This window comes from Aspergillus multicolor (genome assembly GCF_047715735.1).
Source record: "Aspergillus multicolor strain CBS 133.54 unplaced genomic scaffold BDW74scaffold_45, whole genome shotgun sequence".
NCBI lineage: Eukaryota > Fungi > Ascomycota > Eurotiomycetes > Eurotiales > Aspergillaceae > Aspergillus > Aspergillus multicolor.
Genome location: NW_027395996.1, coordinates 137086 through 152587, shown reverse-complemented (window position 1 = coordinate 152587; position 15502 = coordinate 137086). Strand labels below are relative to the sequence as shown.

The 15502-nt window shown below is 50.6% G+C and overlaps 9 protein-coding genes across 9 annotated transcripts; 4 read left to right on the top strand and 5 right to left on the bottom strand.

Annotated features, from left to right (window-relative positions):
* Positions 1-88: 88 nt before the first annotated feature.
* Positions 89-2449, bottom strand: BDW74DRAFT_107615 (aspartate--tRNA ligase MSD1). Its single transcript, XM_073721678.1, has 3 exons — positions 2212-2449; positions 1434-2140; positions 89-1388 (listed from the first exon to the last, which is right to left on the bottom strand). Exons 1-3 carry the CDS (start codon positions 2423-2425, stop codon positions 267-269), a joined length of 2043 nt encoding a protein of 680 aa, XP_073578506.1. The 5' UTR covers positions 2426-2449; the 3' UTR covers positions 89-266.
* A 167-nt stretch (positions 2450-2616) lies between these two features.
* Positions 2617-3144, top strand: BDW74DRAFT_162985 (uncharacterized protein). The gene has a single exon (XM_073726030.1). The coding sequence runs from the start codon at positions 2833-2835 to the stop codon at positions 3103-3105; it is 273 nt and encodes a 90-aa protein (XP_073578505.1). The 5' UTR covers positions 2617-2832; the 3' UTR covers positions 3106-3144.
* Positions 3145-3379: 235 nt separating this feature from the next.
* BDW74DRAFT_183422 (tyrosine--tRNA ligase MSY1) lies at positions 3380-5458 on the top strand (the record flags this gene model as incomplete). The annotated part of the gene is made up of 5 exons (XM_073730516.1): positions 3380-3711; positions 3776-3929; positions 3972-4258; positions 4309-4657; positions 4703-5458. The coding sequence occupies 5 exons, from the start codon at positions 3380-3382 to the stop codon at positions 5456-5458; spliced, it is 1878 nt and encodes a 625-aa protein (XP_073578504.1).
* Positions 5459-5686: 228 nt separating this feature from the next.
* BDW74DRAFT_162980 (mismatch repair ATPase MSH6) lies at positions 5687-9962 on the top strand. The gene is made up of 5 exons (XM_073726029.1): positions 5687-6171; positions 6232-6279; positions 6343-6514; positions 6565-8951; positions 8996-9962. The coding sequence occupies exons 1-5, from the start codon at positions 5866-5868 to the stop codon at positions 9692-9694; spliced, it is 3612 nt and encodes a 1203-aa protein (XP_073578503.1). The 5' UTR covers positions 5687-5865; the 3' UTR covers positions 9695-9962.
* A 3-nt stretch (positions 9963-9965) lies between these two features.
* On the bottom strand, positions 9966-10495 carry BDW74DRAFT_107580 (uncharacterized protein). The gene has a single exon (XM_073721677.1). It carries the CDS (start codon positions 10342-10344, stop codon positions 10072-10074), a length of 273 nt encoding a protein of 90 aa, XP_073578502.1. The 5' UTR covers positions 10345-10495; the 3' UTR covers positions 9966-10071.
* BDW74DRAFT_183420 (putative histone h1.3.) lies at positions 10345-11212 on the bottom strand (the record flags this gene model as incomplete). Its single annotated transcript, XM_073730515.1, has 3 exons — positions 10345-10576; positions 10651-11000; positions 11108-11212. 3 exons carry the CDS (start codon positions 11210-11212, stop codon positions 10345-10347), a joined length of 687 nt encoding a protein of 228 aa, XP_073578501.1.
* Positions 11213-11398: 186 nt separating this feature from the next.
* BDW74DRAFT_107570 (uncharacterized protein) lies at positions 11399-12573 on the bottom strand. Its single transcript, XM_073721676.1, has 3 exons — positions 12263-12573; positions 12054-12212; positions 11399-12000 (listed from the first exon to the last, which is right to left on the bottom strand). Exons 1-3 carry the CDS (start codon positions 12495-12497, stop codon positions 11585-11587), a joined length of 810 nt encoding a protein of 269 aa, XP_073578500.1. The 5' UTR covers positions 12498-12573; the 3' UTR covers positions 11399-11584.
* Positions 12574-12734: 161 nt separating this feature from the next.
* On the top strand, positions 12735-14492 carry BDW74DRAFT_162977 (glutaminyl-peptide cyclotransferase family protein). Its single transcript, XM_073726028.1, has 2 exons — positions 12735-13912; positions 14033-14492. Exons 1-2 carry the CDS (start codon positions 12750-12752, stop codon positions 14037-14039), a joined length of 1170 nt encoding a protein of 389 aa, XP_073578499.1. The 5' UTR covers positions 12735-12749; the 3' UTR covers positions 14040-14492.
* Positions 14033-15333, bottom strand: BDW74DRAFT_107557 (YeeE/YedE family protein). The gene is made up of 2 exons (XM_073721675.1): positions 14886-15333; positions 14033-14831 (listed from the first exon to the last, which is right to left on the bottom strand). The coding sequence occupies exons 1-2, from the start codon at positions 15171-15173 to the stop codon at positions 14130-14132; spliced, it is 990 nt and encodes a 329-aa protein (XP_073578498.1). The 5' UTR covers positions 15174-15333; the 3' UTR covers positions 14033-14129.
* Positions 15334-15502: the final 169 nt, after the last annotated feature.

The following is a 15502-nucleotide window of genomic DNA, read 5'->3' as shown; positions in this document are numbered from 1 at the left end:
TCATCGATTAGTCAGTGGATCAAGATTGATAAGAGTCACGTGGTACTATCACAGCCGCCTCAGGCACCAAGTGTCATGCCTAAAGGCGCGACTCAATTGGTGGATTCCAGAAACCTTTTCATAGCATGGCCACGCCGGGAATCCCATCTCAAAGTGTGGAGAGTGTTTTGGGTGAGGATATTGTACAGTTGTTGGGTAGAGGTATGCCCCATACAAATACATAAAGTGGAGATGCTCACGACGGCCTTTCGAGGATGTAGAGGACATCATTCATCTACCAAGCGCAGGTGATACGTTCCCAATGCCTCCTGAGTCATCGGGCTTGGAGCCTTGACCATTGGATCCTCCCCAAGCTTTCCGGTCTTGGGGAAAGCAATCACATCTCGTACAGATTCCTTGCCTAGCATGACAGCGACCAGACGGTCAAAGCCCAAGGCCAGTCCGGCATGCGGAGGGCATCCAGCGCGAAGCGCATCTAGCAGGTGGGAGAAATCAGTTAGTCGCTCAGCCGGCATCTGGAGGACATCCCGGAGAACGAACTCCTGCACAGCAGCGTCATGGATACGACGACTACCACCGCCAAGTTCTACACCATTTACTACCAAGTCGTAGTGATCAGCAACAACTTTAGTGGGGTCCGTGAGAAGCAAATCCACATCGGCAGCACTCTTTGGCGCAGTGAAAGGATGGTGCGTAGAAGATATACCCGCAGCACCGCCTTGGCCAGGCTCCGAGTCGCTAGATGGAGAGAAGAGAGGAAAGTCAACAACCCACATAAAGTCGAATCCCGTCGCAGCAGGTTTGAACCCAGAGTCCACAGCAGCGGCATGCAGGGCGCGACGAAGGTCACCTAGTGGGGTCGAACCGCCGGAGAAGGGAGCGGCTTTGCGGGCTTGGACTACAAGCAGATCGCCGTGGTCAGGCTCAAGAAGATCTTCCACATACTCGGTCGCTTGGAAGCCGAATGGCTGCAGTCCGCACAGCGGCTTCTTTGCGTCGTACACAAAGATACCAGGACCGCCTTCTGGGTTCTCATTGAATGGTGCACCGAGTGGCGAATCAAGGAATTTTGTGATGAATTCGGACGTAGCTGCCGGGTCGTTGTCGTTACCTTCGATCTTGAAAATTTCGACTATCGGGTCTGCCAAGGGGGTAATCTTGTTGATCAGGTCCACTGGCAGCAGGTGCTCGACTCTGTGGATTTCCATTCCATACCGGGTGTCGGGCTTGTCCGAGCCATAGCGGCTCATCGCATCCCGGTACGACAGTCTTTTAAATGGACCAGAAGGAGCTTCGGTGTCCATCAGGGTCGACCAAAGTCGGCGTATAACGCCTTCAACAACCTGCATAACGTCCTCACCTGTCGCAAAAGACATCTCTAGATCAAGCTAACGGATATTAGTGACAAGGCGACAACCGGTTGATGTACTTACCTGTGTAAACTCCGGTTGCCGATCCGCTCGGAGATCCTCATCCCGGAAGCAGCGAGCAAATTGATAATACCTTGGGATACCGCTAGCCATAAGGATCTGCTTGTACTGCTGTGGGCTCTGCGGAAGCGCATATGCTAGGCCATGTTTCCGCGTCGGAACTAGGAATTCACGAGCTCCTTCAGGCGTGGATTTGAACAGTAGAGGGGTCTCAATCTCGACAAAAGGGGGCCGGCCCTGTTCCAGTTCATCTCGACAGACATTGCGTACTCGTGCTCGAAATTCTAACGCCTCACGGAGCTCACTGCTAGTTCGAAGTTGCAGATGCCTATGTTTGGGAGGGTGTACCATATCTGGTGCCATCCAGATATCGCTTGGAAAGTCATTGAGAAGCTGAATCTCTTCGAGGGAGATCTCCCATGGGTCACGCTTCTCCATCTCGGCATCCTTGGCCTTTTTCGCCTGGACTTTACCCTTCACAGTTACTGGGCTGTTGGGCCTTAAATTCCTGAGCTGATCAAATGACGCATTGCGGGCGGTCGAAACGAGTTGTATGGTGTGCTTCATGGTTGGGTCTTGTAAACGGACAAAGGATAGCTTTCTGGATATATCGCTTCGAACTCCAAGGTAGCCGTGTAGGACGACATCCTGGCCTGGCGAGGCTTGGGAGAGGAAGGTCTGGAAGTCGGAAGTAGCTGGAGGAAATTCGACTGTGGTAGCTCGTCCGTTAGCGGTCTCGGTCTAGGAAGACGATTAGGCAGCTAATGAGAATGAAACGCACCCGCCTGCTTATAGTTTTCAAGATATTGATGCTGCGCTGAAGGAGTCTCGGCTTGCTCGCGCAGAGAGGAACCTCTGTGGAAAGCTCTCCGGTAGGAGTTAATGCGAACATATGATCCCACAGTCGGTATACTTCTGCCGTGCATGTAGTTGTATATTTCGAGATAACTCGTGCGAAGCTGAGCGCTCCTACAGGCCGCACGCGTCAGCATCATCTCGGCAATAATGAAACACTCAATGGCAAATTGTCAGAGAGCTTCTGGCGCACGCAGATGTCCCGGTGCTTGGAAGGTATAAAACAGACGGCAGAAAGGCACCGCTCTCTGAAAGCAACCTAGCGCGCTATCCACACCACAATAAATAGCGGAAAATCTCGCGGAGCTTTCTTTTCCTCCATCCTTCCAAGTTTTATACTTGTGAGTGCTACATTTGGACCCTCCTGATTTGAACCTGAATTCTAACATTCTCGCAGATGATGAAAGCCTAGTGTGTATTATATGACCCAATCTCTCCTCTTGGGGCCTAGCAGCTCTCCCTTTGGGGCTTAAGGGCTGCGCGGTACCGGATGGAGGGAGAGTGATATCTGCGTTCGGCACACAACCTTGTTACTTCGACGGACGCGATGAAGGCATCTCTGAACTCTATAATACTTGGCGGTGTTCTCTCTGCCCGATACCTCATGGCCCTTGAGACGCTTTGCTACTGGCTCTGTAGTGGGCGTCGTACAAATGATAGGGTGCATTCGGTCGGTCAAACTGGTTCATTGGCGACTTTTCTCCGCAATTATTCTTTTGATACCCCGTTAGTCTGCACTTTACTTCAATCTATGCTTCTCGCCTCGAGTCATTCGCCCTGGCTGGCCTATAGACCTGTACATCCAAACATCTTCGCATAATAATCAAGCCCCACATGCTAATACCACAACATGCGCAAACTTTGACTGTCCTTGAAAGAGTTTTCCTATTATTGTAGGCTGTATGAACCATCGTAACTTTCTGTAGAATACCGACCTCATCAAGAATACAAATCCGCATCAAAGATTCTCCGTCGGAGTACGAGCGGCGTTATCGCAAAGATTCCGCTCCAAAAAGTTACGTCCGCGTCCTAACTTCTTGATCAAAGCAACTGTCTCAGTTTGCTTTCGACTCACGTCTATTAGGCCTGACTCAATGCGGCCACGCCCGTTCTCGCTGCCTTGTACGGCACATCTTCGCTCCCTGGCTGCCAGTCGCCGCCCAGTATACGGCGCTCGCCAATATGCGCGAACTGCGGAGATCCTGAGCACGAACACGTTCCGGTCTGATAATGCGCGACCTACTACAGCCAAACTGTTATCGGAAGTCAGTCCAGGCCAAAGAAGATGGTTTTCACAAAGATGGTTGAAGCGAGAGGCGGAAGCGAAAAAGGAATGGGCACAGTTTGCCGAAGAAATCAAGCAAGGAAAGAGAATGAGCTTTGTAGAGCATCTGGAGGAGAGAGGTCTCATACATGATGTTGTTGGGTACGTGTCTCCCGAGTCAGTCTTGAGAGAACGCCTGGTTGACTGGTGACCTGGTTATCTATAGAGAACGGGACTTGTTGCACCGTGTCTTCACCGAGAAGCGAGCTGGGATGTATGCAGGCATAGATCCAACAGCGCCGTCTATGCATGTTGGACATATGCTACCGTTCATGGTACTTGCGTGGGGTTATGTCTGGGGGCTGCCCGTCGTTTTCCTAGTATGTACCCATCCCTAAGGAAATCGTCTGCTAATCTTTAAGCTCGGTGGTGCTACAGCGCGAATAGGTGACCCGACCGGGCGATTGAAGGACAGGGAGGATGTTCATTCCTCGGTACGCAAAGCGAATATGGCTAGCATGCATCTGCAACTTAAAAAACTCGGTATGAGCATTGAGAGATATGGCGAAAGGCACGGTTACACGCGGCAGTTGATCTGGAAACGAGCTCTGGAAAACAACAATATTTGGTGGAACAAAACGCCGTTGCTGGAAGTGCTTCGCGATTTGGGATCTTATATGCGACTTGGTCCAATGTTAGGAAGAGAAACGTACGTCCACTTGATTTATCTCTTGTTACCTCTTCCTAATGCACCAACAGAGTCAAAAACAAAATGAGCAAGGGCGATGGCATGTCTTTCGCAGAGTTCACCTACCCTCTCATGCAGGCATGGGATTGGTGGACACTCTGGCGGAGAAGAAGTATTCAAGTCCAGGTCGGAGGAAGCGACCAGTATGGGAACATCCTGTTTGGCATGGAGGCTGTGAAGACAGCCAGTAAGAATACCAAGATGCAAGAGGAGTACAACGCCTTGGTAGATGACATCGATAAGCCCATTGGTTTTACCACGCCGTTGCTCACGACTTCATCTGGTGAAAAGTTTGGCAAGTCCGCCGGCAACGCCATCTGGTTAGACAAAGATATGACTCCCACTTTCGAGCTATATCAGGTACGCCACTCCTTAACCAATGTCGGGAGGTTGCTAACCTAATAGTTCTTTGTCCGCACCCCTGATGACGCTGTTGAGCGTTACCTCAAGATGTTCACGTTCTTACCTCTCCCCGAAATCGCACGGATCATGGAAGAGCAAAATCAGGATCCCTCAAAGCGGGTCGCCCAACATGCTCTCGCCTATGAATTTGTGGAACTCATTCATGGCAAACAGGAAGCGGATGCGGTGTCTATGCAGCATCGTCAATTATTCAGATCACGAAGCTCGACAGCGCCACCGACGCCGGCGCCTCGCGGTGCACCTGTTGGAAACCCTAAGTCTGCATTTTCTGGTTTTGAAAATCCCCAGGCCGGCAACATATACGCACCTCAAACAAACTTCTCCAATATGCCATCCACGCGCATAACGCTCCCTGAATCCCTGGTGCACGGCAAGACATTCAGCAAGATTCTCTGGTCTGCCGGATTAGTTGCCTCCAAAAGTGAGGGCCAACGTATTATCAATAATATGGGCGCCTATGTAGGAAGCCGGCCCGGCATCAAAAACAGCCTCAAAGGCGGGGACATGCCAGATGACTTGACCTTCACGCCTATCAGATCATGGGTAGCCGAGAAAACGCCCGAGTTCATCATCGGTGGCGATCTCCTGATCCTAAAGCTAGGGAAATGGAAGATGAAGCTGATAACAATTATCAGCGATGAGAAGTTCAAAGAGCTCGGTCTAACAGCTCCCGGCTGGGATGAGGTCCTTGAGCAAAATAAAAACGCAGAAACCGCCAAATCAGAGTCCTCTGCATGAGTTCCGTGCAGCTTCTGCGACTATTGGCTTTGACCGGGAAGGAAACTTCTGGCCTGTATTTTTAGATAGATTTGTAACTATATACCAGTTGTATCTGACCAACTCTGTACTTATTCAGAGATATGGATATAAATGACCTGATGCCAGTATGGTTTGAGAAAACATCTAGTACGCCCCGAAGATATCCGTGGTTAGATGCCTGATCCTTCAGGCCGGTAATAACCACTAAACGCGTCGACGCGTGATGCCGATTCGTAGTCGATCAATCATTCCCATGCTTGCTTCGAGGTCCCCTCTTCCTATGTTCTACACCCAATACCTAACTCTTAACACAAGATTGATATTACCTGCTACATGGCATAGTTGAACACTGTATCCATCGTTTCAAAGTTCCCTCGTCGTCCAGAATGGCCAAAGGGCTAACCGCGTCCTCCCCGCCGGCGGCCACTCCGCTAAAACGGTCAGATTCGAGTACTCAGAATAAGAAGAACCAGAAGTCAATCCTAGGGTTCTTCCAAAAATCCTCTCCATCAACCCCATCTACACGTAACGTGGAACCTGCGTCTTCGCCGGCAGCACAACGAGCGTCGATATCCCGCTCAGCTAAGCGGGAAGAGAAGCCTGGGAAAGTTGCGTCCAGGTTCACGCAAGACTTGCCCCCGGTGCCGAGTAGTGAGCTCGATCTACCTGATGAGCAGGAAGTGAAGAAACAGGTATGGAGTCGGCAACCCCTTAAGCCCAGAGCTCCGCTAACATGATACCGTCCTACGCAGCCCAATCCTGAAGATTGGAACAAACCCTCAGATTCTCCGTCACGTCGCGTAAGTTCCTCTGCTAATACTTTTGTTGTTGTAGGCCCCTGCTAATACTTTTGCTATGTTTAGTCCACGAAGAAAGTCAACTACGCCGAATCTGACTCCGAAGGTGAAGACAATGACGACGAGATCTTTCGTCCGACCCGCAAGAACGATCGAGCTTCGAAGAGGAGGAAACTCTCCCCCGAGAGTGAGGATGAATTTCAGGATGAGACACACAATGCAGAGTTCTCTGATGATGGTCAGTTCGCAGCGCGCTTAAGTGACTTTCTGATTACTGACGTCCCTCAGAAATGGAAGACTTTGTTGTCCCAGATGACTCCGACGATGAGGTGAAGCCGTCGAAAAAACGCAGGAAGCCGGCTAGCCAGCAAAAGAGCAAGCCCTCCTCACTGCCTCCACCAAGTGAGGGTGACGAGGACTTTGATTTCGACCTTCCGGAAGCTACATCTGGTTCGGCTAAGAAGTGGACGTACGACCCCGAAAGCTTAGAGCCTCGCCAGGCGCGTGCTGTGAAATCTACAAGCAAAACCACGTCGAGTTCCTCCAAGCCTAAAGCCCATACTACAGAGCCTGAGCAACGTTATCCTTGGCTTGCAAATGTTAGAGATATCGATGGTCATCCTGTCGGGAGCCCCGAGCACGATCCTAGAACACTCTACATTCCTCCTCTCGCATGGTCCAAATTCTCCCCTTTCGAGAAGCAATATTGGGAAATCAAGCAAAAGTTCTGGGACACGGTGGTCTTCTTCAAGAAGGGCAAGTTTTATGAATTATACGAAAATGATGCCACAATTGGGCATCAGTTGTTTGATTTGAAACTCACCGACCGTGTGAACATGCGCATGGTTGGCGTCCCGGAATCGAGCTTGGATCACTGGGCTAACCAATTCGTGGCCAAAGGCTTCAAAATCGCGAGAGTTGACCAATCCGAATCAGCTCTTGGCAAGGAGATGCGTGAACGAAACGGCAAAAAGAGCGGTGGAAAGGAAGATAAGATTATCAAACGAGAACTCGCCTGTGTTCTCACGGCAGGCACTTTGGTTGAAGGAGCCATGCTTCAGGATGATATGTCAACGTTCTGCGTTGCCATCAAGGAAGCTATCCTCGAAGACCGCCCAGCCTTTGGTATCGCCTTTGTTGACACTGCCACTGGCCAGTTCTTCCTCACCGAGTTTGTTGATGATGTGGATATGACAAAGTTCGAAACTTTTGTGGCACAGACACGCCCACAGGAGCTTCTCCTTGAAAAGTCAACTGTTTCCCAGAAGGCCTTGCGTATTTTGAAAAACAACACTGGTCCGACAACGATCTGGAACTACCTCAAGCCAGGAAAGGAGTTCTGGGAGGCTGATATCACAGTAAAGGAGCTTGATGTGAGTGAGTACTTTGTGTCCCCGGACAACGACAATATCCACGCATGGCCGGAGGCTCTTCGCCAGGCCCGTGACAAGGAGCTAGTGATGTCGGCTTTCGGGGCTCTAGTACAATACCTCAGACTCCTCAAAATCGAGCGGGATCTGATAACCATTGGCAACTTCACGTGGTATGACCCAATCAAGAAGGCCTCCAGTCTTGTCTTAGATGGTCAGACTCTTATCAACATGGAAATCTTTGCCAATTCTTTCGATGGAGGCATTGACGGCACACTCTTCCAGCTACTCAATCGTTGCATGACGCCCTTCGGTAAAAGAATGTTCAAACAGTGGGTATGCCATCCCTTGGTCGATCCAAAGCGAATCAACGCCCGACTGGATGCAGTGGACGCCCTGAACGCTGATTCCAATGTACGGGATCAATTTTCTTCGCAACTTACGAAGATGCCTGATCTCGAGCGCCTCATATCCCGTATCCATGCGGCCAACTGCAAAGCACAAGACTTTGTGCGAGTCCTCGAAGGATTTGAACAGATTGAGTACACCATGAGCCTTCTCAAGGACAGTGGCTCAGGTGAAGGCGTTATTGGGCAGTTGATCAACTCCATGCCTGATTTGACGGAATTGCTAGAGTATTGGAAGACGGCATTCGATCATTCTCGAGCGAAAGAAAACGGTATCCTCGTTCCCAAGTCCGGCGTTGAAGAGGACTTTGACAATTCTCAAGATATCATCCAGCAGCTCCATCAAGATCTTGACGATTTCCTGAAGCGGACCCGGCGAGAGTTGGGATCTACAGCCATCTGCTACAGAGATAACGGAAAGGAGATTTATCAGATGGAAGTGCCTATCAAAGTGAAGAATGTGCCGAAGAATTGGGATCAGATGTCAGCTACCAAGCAAGTCAAACGCTACTATTTCCCTGAATTGCGAACGACCATCCGCAAGCTACTAGAAGCGCAGGAGACGCATAGTCAGATTGCTAAAGAGGTTAGCAAACGATTCTATGCACGATTTGACGAACATTACTCCACCTGGCTCTCTGCTGTCCGCGTTGTCGCACAGCTTGACTGCCTGATTAGCTTGGCCAAAGCCTCGTCTGGCCTTGGTGAACCAAGTTGTCGCCCTGTGTTTGTCGACCAGGAACGAAGTGTTCTTGAATTTCAGGAGCTCCGGCATCCGTGCCTTCTTTCCTCTGTCGATGACTTTATCCCCAATGATATTCAACTTGGCGGCAGTGCGCCGAATATTGACTTGCTTACCGGCGCAAACGCAGCCGGAAAGTCTACTCTTCTTCGCATGGTCGGTACCTAATCTCCTAAGACGTATTTTCGCTAACGTTATAGACTTGCGTCGCTGTGATTATGGCCCAGATCGGGTGTTATATGCCCTGCAAATCTGCCCGGATGACCCCCGTCGATCGTATCATGTCCCGCCTCGGAGCTAACGACAACATTTTTGCCGCCCAGTCTACTTTTTTCGTTGAACTGTCTGAGACAAAGAAAATCCTGTCGGAAGCCACACCCCGTTCTCTCGTCATCCTCGACGAGCTAGGCCGCGGAACCAGCTCTTACGACGGGGTTGCAGTTGCACAGGCTGTCCTCCACCACGTTGCCACCCACATTGGTGCTCTTGGCTTTTTCGCAACTCATTACCATTCCCTGGCTACTGAGTTTGAGAATCACCCCGAAATCAAACCTAAACGCATGAAGATTCACGTGGACGAAGAGGAGCGGCGCGTTACGTTCCTTTACAGATTAGAAGATGGTGTCGCAGAAGGTTCCTTTGGCATGCATTGCGCAGCTATGTGTGGAATCTCCAGCAAAGTCATCGAGTGTGCCGAAGTCGCTGCAAAACAGTGGGAGCATACTAGTCGACTCACGGAGAGCCTTGAACGTAGAAAGGGTGGCGGGCTTGTCGGACTCGGCTGGTGGAGTGATGTCGCGTGGGCTCTTCGTGATACTGGGGCTGGTGACGAGGACACATCTATCGAAATTACGGATCGATGCTTAGAGGTTCTTCGGAGAGCCATCGAAGCGCTCTGATTTGCTTGATTTGTTGTGTGCATCTGCTTGATCTCTTGTGATTTGCGTTGCTAGCTACGCCGGGAGCTTGTTCTAATACCTTGCCTGTCGTTCTGTTTGTGCCGAACTCTGACATTCTTTCTGTCATTGCTATCACCGAGTATCGTGGAATGGGATGTCCGGCGTTCGGTGCAATCGGGCCTTGTTTCGAGGATTTCGGGGTTCTACAAATATTCATACTCTTCTTAGAAGTTAGAACATAAGAGAATTATTTAGTGATTTCGCTATGTTTCCAATCTCGAGGAGAACTTCAACGACTCTAGGTTATCCGCGATGCCAACTTTTCTGAGATTAATATGGAATACATCGAGAGTAAAGTGCGTAAATCAGGCCTGTGGTCATTGACCATGAATGTGAAGAAAGAAAGAGAATAGAAAGACCATGACAAAAGTAAAGAGGACCCTTATGCTCAGCAAGAGTATGCACGCCCATCTCCACCAGCCTGAAAGCACAATGACACAAGAGAAAGAAAGAGAAGCGAGCCTGAAAAACCATATGAAAGCACAAGAAGGAGTAAGCCAACCGAGTTCATGTCTCGTAACCCGCCTGTCCGTCAAATAGATAGCTAGAATAGAAGACCCCAAACGCAGAGCCCTAAGTAGGTAAACCATTCAGGCATCGGGAAGAGAAGCAAGCCACGCACTGCCGCACCGGGTTTCAACCAACTTCCTGTTCTCCATCTCCTCGAATTCAGCGTCGACATTGATGTCAGCCATGATTTGTTGCTCTTCGGATCTCCAAACCCCGAGTCTTGTAGTGAATGGGCTGTCGGATTGAAGGGAATTGGTGAGTTCGGCCTCGAGTTGCTTTTGCTCGGGTTTGATAGGGGTATTGTACGCGCTCCTGTTGTGTCTTAGTACGGTATTCACAGATAATGGGTGAAATATAGAATACAGAAAAGGACGAGCCATACTTACTGCTCCCTCTCAGGATCATTTTTGATAACAACCTGCGGCTGTGCCCTAGATGCCGCCTTGCGCTGGCGCTTCGGCTTGGGGGTCGGAGTTGGAGACACTGGCTCTTCGCGCTCGGCAACGTAGTCCTCGTCGTCGTCTACCGCATCATCTGTAGAGGCAGCTATAGAGGCAGCAGCAGAAGCAATCTTTCTCTTCGCGGGGATCTTTTTGGGCGGAGTGATCGGGGCATTGGTCGAAGTGGGCTCCACGCCGTTGGCTGCCAGGAACTTTCTCTTTGCCTGGCGGTAACAGACAGCTGCGGAGGTTACGTTCTTGTAAGATCCCTTGATGACGAGCTTGTCGAAATCGACCTGTGTGTTATGTCGATGTCAGTGCATTTGCTCAACACATTTGGTATGGGCTGGTGGTTCCGGGTGTTTCGATTAACCAAGATAGAACGCTGGCAGATGTTACGTACCTTGCCGGGTTCGTCTGTGCAGAGCAGGCCGAGTAGCAGGAGGCGGGCTTCGCTTTGAGAGACGCCTAGGATGCCCTCCGGTTTGGCTTTGCCTGCGGCAGCCATGGTTGCAAAGTGTAGTTTTGAAGGCGAGATGTTTGCGAGGTAGGACTTTCGGAGCAGGTTCAAGAAGCGGATCCTTGAATGAAGGGTGTGGCGAGTCAAAGTGTGAGAAGGCGAGTAGATAGGAAGTTAGGTTGAAGAAGAAAGGCAGAAGTGAGGCCAATTGAAGCTCAGAGGCGTTAACACAAGGAAGTCTGTGCAAGTGAGCGAATATCTGGGGACCCTCCAACCACTCTCCTGGGATGTCTGCAAGTGATTTGCTTGTGAGAAAGATTCCTTTGAGCCCCATAGCATCAGCAAAAGGACAAATAAATACAAAGGCAGCGAGGATTTTACAGCTACACGTGTAGCAGATGACTTTGAAAGTAGTTAATTTTAGTTGGCTTTCCCTGATTGGCTTTGTATCTGTTTGTAAACGTTCTCCCACAGCTCTGGATAGAATGTCCTTGAGTCCTTTCCGGGTTTGCTTCTCTCTGCGGTATAGAATTGCCGCAAAGTCTTGCCTCTCCACCAGGGCAATGGAGCCAAGTTCTTGTTTCGAAAGCTCACGGGGCGAAGCTTGGACTTGTCGGCGACAAGGTCAGCCAGTCGCACCTCGGTATGTCTCGGTATAGTATTGAACTTCATAGTGTTTATAAACAACGTAGCGGTTGGTGGGAGCTTCTTCGCATATTGAACGGCTTGTTCTCGTGATCGCCGAACAGTGATGGGCAGGGCAAGGTGGACAAAGTTTACGTAGGGAGCGGAGGTATATGCTACAAAAAGCATGGGCAAGGCGCCACCGGCGATGACTGAGAGCTGTTAGCAAAGGTATTGGCAATATGCGCAAGTTTGGGGTCCTTACTAGCTGGGCCTAGGTATGCCGGGAATTCGGAGGACATGAAGGCCGGGGCAACGACGAGAACAGAGGCTCCGAATATGAAGATTGTAGTTATCCGCAGCATTCCGAGGAATAGAGTCCGACCGGTTCCTCCATGATATATCAAGATCTTCTCCGGGGGCCCTACAAACTATATCAGCACCACTCCAACTGGATTTGTCGCAAAAAAGTACCTCTCCGCGGAGGAGTCTTCGCGTGTGTTGTTGACGGTTGCGGAGTCCGCGCTGGTTGGATGGAACGGTACTCTGGTTTCTGGGGTTTCTGAGGTAGGGCGGCGTTCTTGGAAGGTTGCGGCGCGCTGTGAGTCGTCTTTGATCGGACAAATAACAAGTTGCTGCAGAGCTCTCTCCGCACGGGTCGGGGAAGCGCAGAGCGCAATTGCGGATGGAACAGGATGGCTACCCTCATTCTGAGCAGGTTCCAGCAAATGGTGTCTAGTTCCAGACAGGTCACAATTCAGCAGAAAAGAATGCTGAACGTGATCGCCGCGGGTTTGTATAGTCGGAAGGTCGAAGTTGAAGCTGAACGTGATCGCCGCGGGCTTGGCTGTTGACTGCCTGATCGGGCTTAGCGGGTCACAGCAGACATCTGGACATCTTTCAGTTGCACCAACGGCCTTCTCTCAGCATCTCTCGGGTCTTTCACGCTTCATCAGGCACGATGAGGTCTGCTACAGAGTGCATGCTTCGCGCGCTGCTCTCGATATGGCTCGCGATTCTGTTCTTTCTTCTTCCCAGCGAGGCATATCAGGACGTCTCGGATGGGACCCTAAAGGCGCTCCCGCGGCCGGGGAAGGACTTTGCTATTCATGACGGTGCTATTCTCTCGCCTATTCTCATTCCTCGTGTTCCTGGCACTCCTGGGTCTACAAAGGTTCTCAATCACTTTACCGACTTCTTCCGGACTTCGCTCCCGAAGTGGAACATTGAATTTCAAAATTCAACCTATGTTACGCCGGTTTCCGATGGAAAGGAGGTGCCTTTTGTGAACTTCATTGCCTACCGGGATCCTCCGCACGCAGCCAGGGGTGATGTAGGAAGACTCACATTGGTAGCCCATTACGACAGTAAATATGAGCCCGAGGGCTTTATCGGGGCCATTGATAGCGCTGCTCCGTGTGCCATGATCATGCATGCCATGAGGAGTATCGACGACGCTTTGACAAAGAAGTGGGAGTCGATGGCTTCCGAGGATGATTCTCTGGACGACCATGTTGGAATCCAAGTCCTTTTCCTAGACGGCGAAGAAGCCTTCAAGTACTGGACTGACTCTGACTCATTGTATGGAGCTCGCTCACTCGCCCAACATTGGGATTCGGAGGTAAATCCTGGAATGTCGGTCTACAAAACGCCGCTCTCATCCATATCCTTGTTTGTTCTGCTAGACTTGCTGGGCTCCAAAGATCCGATAATCCATTCGTTTTATTCGACCACTCACTGGGCCTACCAAAAGCTGGCAAATGTTGAACGTCGTCTGAGAGAGCTGAAAGTCTTCAAGTCCAGCGGCAAGACTTGGTTTCCCGATGGCTCGAAGAATGAGCGCCAGTTAACTGCCAGCTCCGGTCACTTAGGAGATGACCATGTTCCGTTTCTTAAACGCGGAGTGGAAATCTTGCACGTTATCGATTACTCTCCCACCCGCCCATCCGGGTTCCCAACCGTCTGGCATAATATGCAGGGTGTTAAAGATGACGGTGAACACCTCGATACCGATACGGTGGAAGATTGGAGTCTTCTCATCGCTGGATTCGCTGCCGAGTGGATGGAACTGGAGGGCTTCATGCCAAACCCGAAAATGAAGCGCAACCCGGACAAGACTGAATTGTAAGCCGTCTAAATCTATTTCTTTGATACCCCGTTGTAAAATTGCAGATGTATCTATTCGGCAAATTTGGTTATCAATCATATCTTCGTTCCCGGAGCTACATTCTGACCGTTACACAGTCTTTAAACGTGGATCAAAGTTAACGAATGCATGCTATTGTCTAAGAGCATAACATCACAGCGGTAACTTTCATTCGATTAGTTGATGCACTCAAGTTCATATCAAGTTTCCCAGCATATACCCAGCCATTTGCGCGAGTCCCCATTTTGGCTGCAGCACTGAACGCAGCACTGCGGGACCAGGGCATACTCCTCGCAAACCCCAAGCTATACCGAACACCATTGCCCCAGCCACGAAATGCCAGTCAATATCGGCTACAGTAGCTGTAGGCAGTCTCCAAGTTTCCGCCAGCGTTGGCTTCCCCTGCTTGCCTTTGCTTTTGTTGGTGTCTTGACCGGGCTTCACAGACAAATACGTGATTAGTGACGGCAAAAGTCCAAAAAGCATAACGAGCGCCAATGAGGGATCGAAACGAGCCGGATCAGTGAGAAACGCGAAAAACTGAAGCACCTTGACTGGATCGGCCATTCCAGAGACGAAGAGTCCGGTTCCAAACTGAATACCCGCCAAGTAGGAGAATGTTGACCTCGAAAGCTCTGATCTGATCATCGTCTTGGGTACAATAAAAGTGTTTGTCAAGAACGTGATAGCCGTCGCGCCCACCATGAATGCGAGCTCGGAGCCGGAGGGGTAACTGGGTGTGTAGCAAGGAATTCCAGCTGGGCACGGCGGAATATCAGACACGAAATTGGCCGTCAACAAAGCGGTCGTGAAGAATATGGCCGTTGCGATAAACGAGCGAGGCGATAAGCGTGAGATACCACAGAGCATATGTCCCGACGTACAACCTCTACCACTCTGAAGGCTCCCAGATTAGTTGATTTGTCTTCAACACAAGATCATTCAGCCTACCTTTGTCCCCCAACCGAGGAGAAATCCGGTTCCGATCGTGGACAAGATGGAACCGAATGACGATGGCGCTGCCGGGTACGTCGGTAACAGTGACGGCATCAATAGATAGATTGGAATCACGCTCGACAGCAAACCAGCAATAATCGGTACGTTGTCTCGACTCGGTCTGAGCATGAACCCTGAGAGCAGGGAAGAGACGCCAAAGACCGAGCCATTATGGAGAAGCAAGCTCGAGGAGCTCTGATAGAGCAGAAGAGCTCCGAGCGAGGTGTGTACCGGTGTGAACATGATAAAAAAAAGCTAGAGTTGGACAGTCACAGAGGTTTAAGCCGCTCATCCCTGCACAACCTCAAGTTGTTCGCAACAAAGAAAAGATGCAAGGGAAGCCCGGCCGGGGCCGGTTGCTGGGAGCTGATCATTCACCCAAGGGAGAGTGCAATTTTCTGGGTCTGTCTCGGGGACCAGAGAGTGAATGAAAGCCCTGCTCATATGGCGTAAAGCAGAGATGGGCAGTGGACACTATGGTCCCCGAGACCAAAGAATGAATAGAGTTTAGCGAGGGCGACCGAGTCCCCGGACCTTGAAAGCCATCCTCGATATCAAGCCCTCATGCCCTC

What these genes read in the sequence shown, in the direction of transcription:
- BDW74DRAFT_162985 (XM_073726030.1), top strand. Translation starts at nt 2,833, where the DNA reads ATGAAGGCATCTCTGAACTCTATAATACTTGGCGGTGTTCTCTCTGCC.
- BDW74DRAFT_162977 (XM_073726028.1), top strand. Translation starts at nt 12,750, where the DNA reads ATGAGGTCTGCTACAGAGTGCATGCTTCGCGCGCTGCTCTCGATATGG.
- BDW74DRAFT_107580 (XM_073721677.1), bottom strand. Translation starts at nt 10,344, where the DNA reads ATGGTTTACCTACTTAGGGCTCTGCGTTTGGGGTCTTCTATTCTAGCT.
- BDW74DRAFT_107557 (XM_073721675.1), bottom strand. Translation starts at nt 15,173, where the DNA reads ATGTTCACACCGGTACACACCTCGCTCGGAGCTCTTCTGCTCTATCAG. An exon ending in TCCTCGGTTGGGGGACAAAG is followed by an intron (nt 14,832 to 14,885) that starts GTAGGCTGAATG and finishes GGGAGCCTTCAG; the next exon opens with AGTGGTAGAGGTTGTACGTC.
- BDW74DRAFT_107570 (XM_073721676.1), bottom strand. Translation starts at nt 12,497, where the DNA reads ATGAGGGTAGCCATCCTGTTCCATCCGCAATTGCGCTCTGCGCTTCCC. An exon ending in GAAGACTCCTCCGCGGAGAG is followed by an intron (nt 12,213 to 12,262) that starts GTACTTTTTTGC and finishes TATAGTTTGTAG; the next exon opens with GGCCCCCGGAGAAGATCTTG. An exon ending in GGCATACCTAGGCCCAGCTA is followed by an intron (nt 12,001 to 12,053) that starts GTAAGGACCCCA and finishes AACAGCTCTCAG; the next exon opens with TCATCGCCGGTGGCGCCTTG.
- BDW74DRAFT_107615 (XM_073721678.1), bottom strand. Translation starts at nt 2,425, where the DNA reads ATGATGCTGACGCGTGCGGCCTGTAGGAGCGCTCAGCTTCGCACGAGT. An exon ending in TGAAAACTATAAGCAGGCGG is followed by an intron (nt 2,141 to 2,211) that starts GTGCGTTTCATT and finishes GAGCTACCACAG; the next exon opens with TCGAATTTCCTCCAGCTACT. An exon ending in GGCAACCGGAGTTTACACAG is followed by an intron (nt 1,389 to 1,433) that starts GTAAGTACATCA and finishes AATATCCGTTAG; the next exon opens with CTTGATCTAGAGATGTCTTT.
- BDW74DRAFT_162980 (XM_073726029.1), top strand. Translation starts at nt 5,866, where the DNA reads ATGGCCAAAGGGCTAACCGCGTCCTCCCCGCCGGCGGCCACTCCGCTA. An exon ending in CAGATTCTCCGTCACGTCGC is followed by an intron (nt 6,280 to 6,342) that starts GTAAGTTCCTCT and finishes TGCTATGTTTAG; the next exon opens with TCCACGAAGAAAGTCAACTA. An exon ending in AGTCTACTCTTCTTCGCATG is followed by an intron (nt 8,952 to 8,995) that starts GTCGGTACCTAA and finishes CTAACGTTATAG; the next exon opens with ACTTGCGTCGCTGTGATTAT.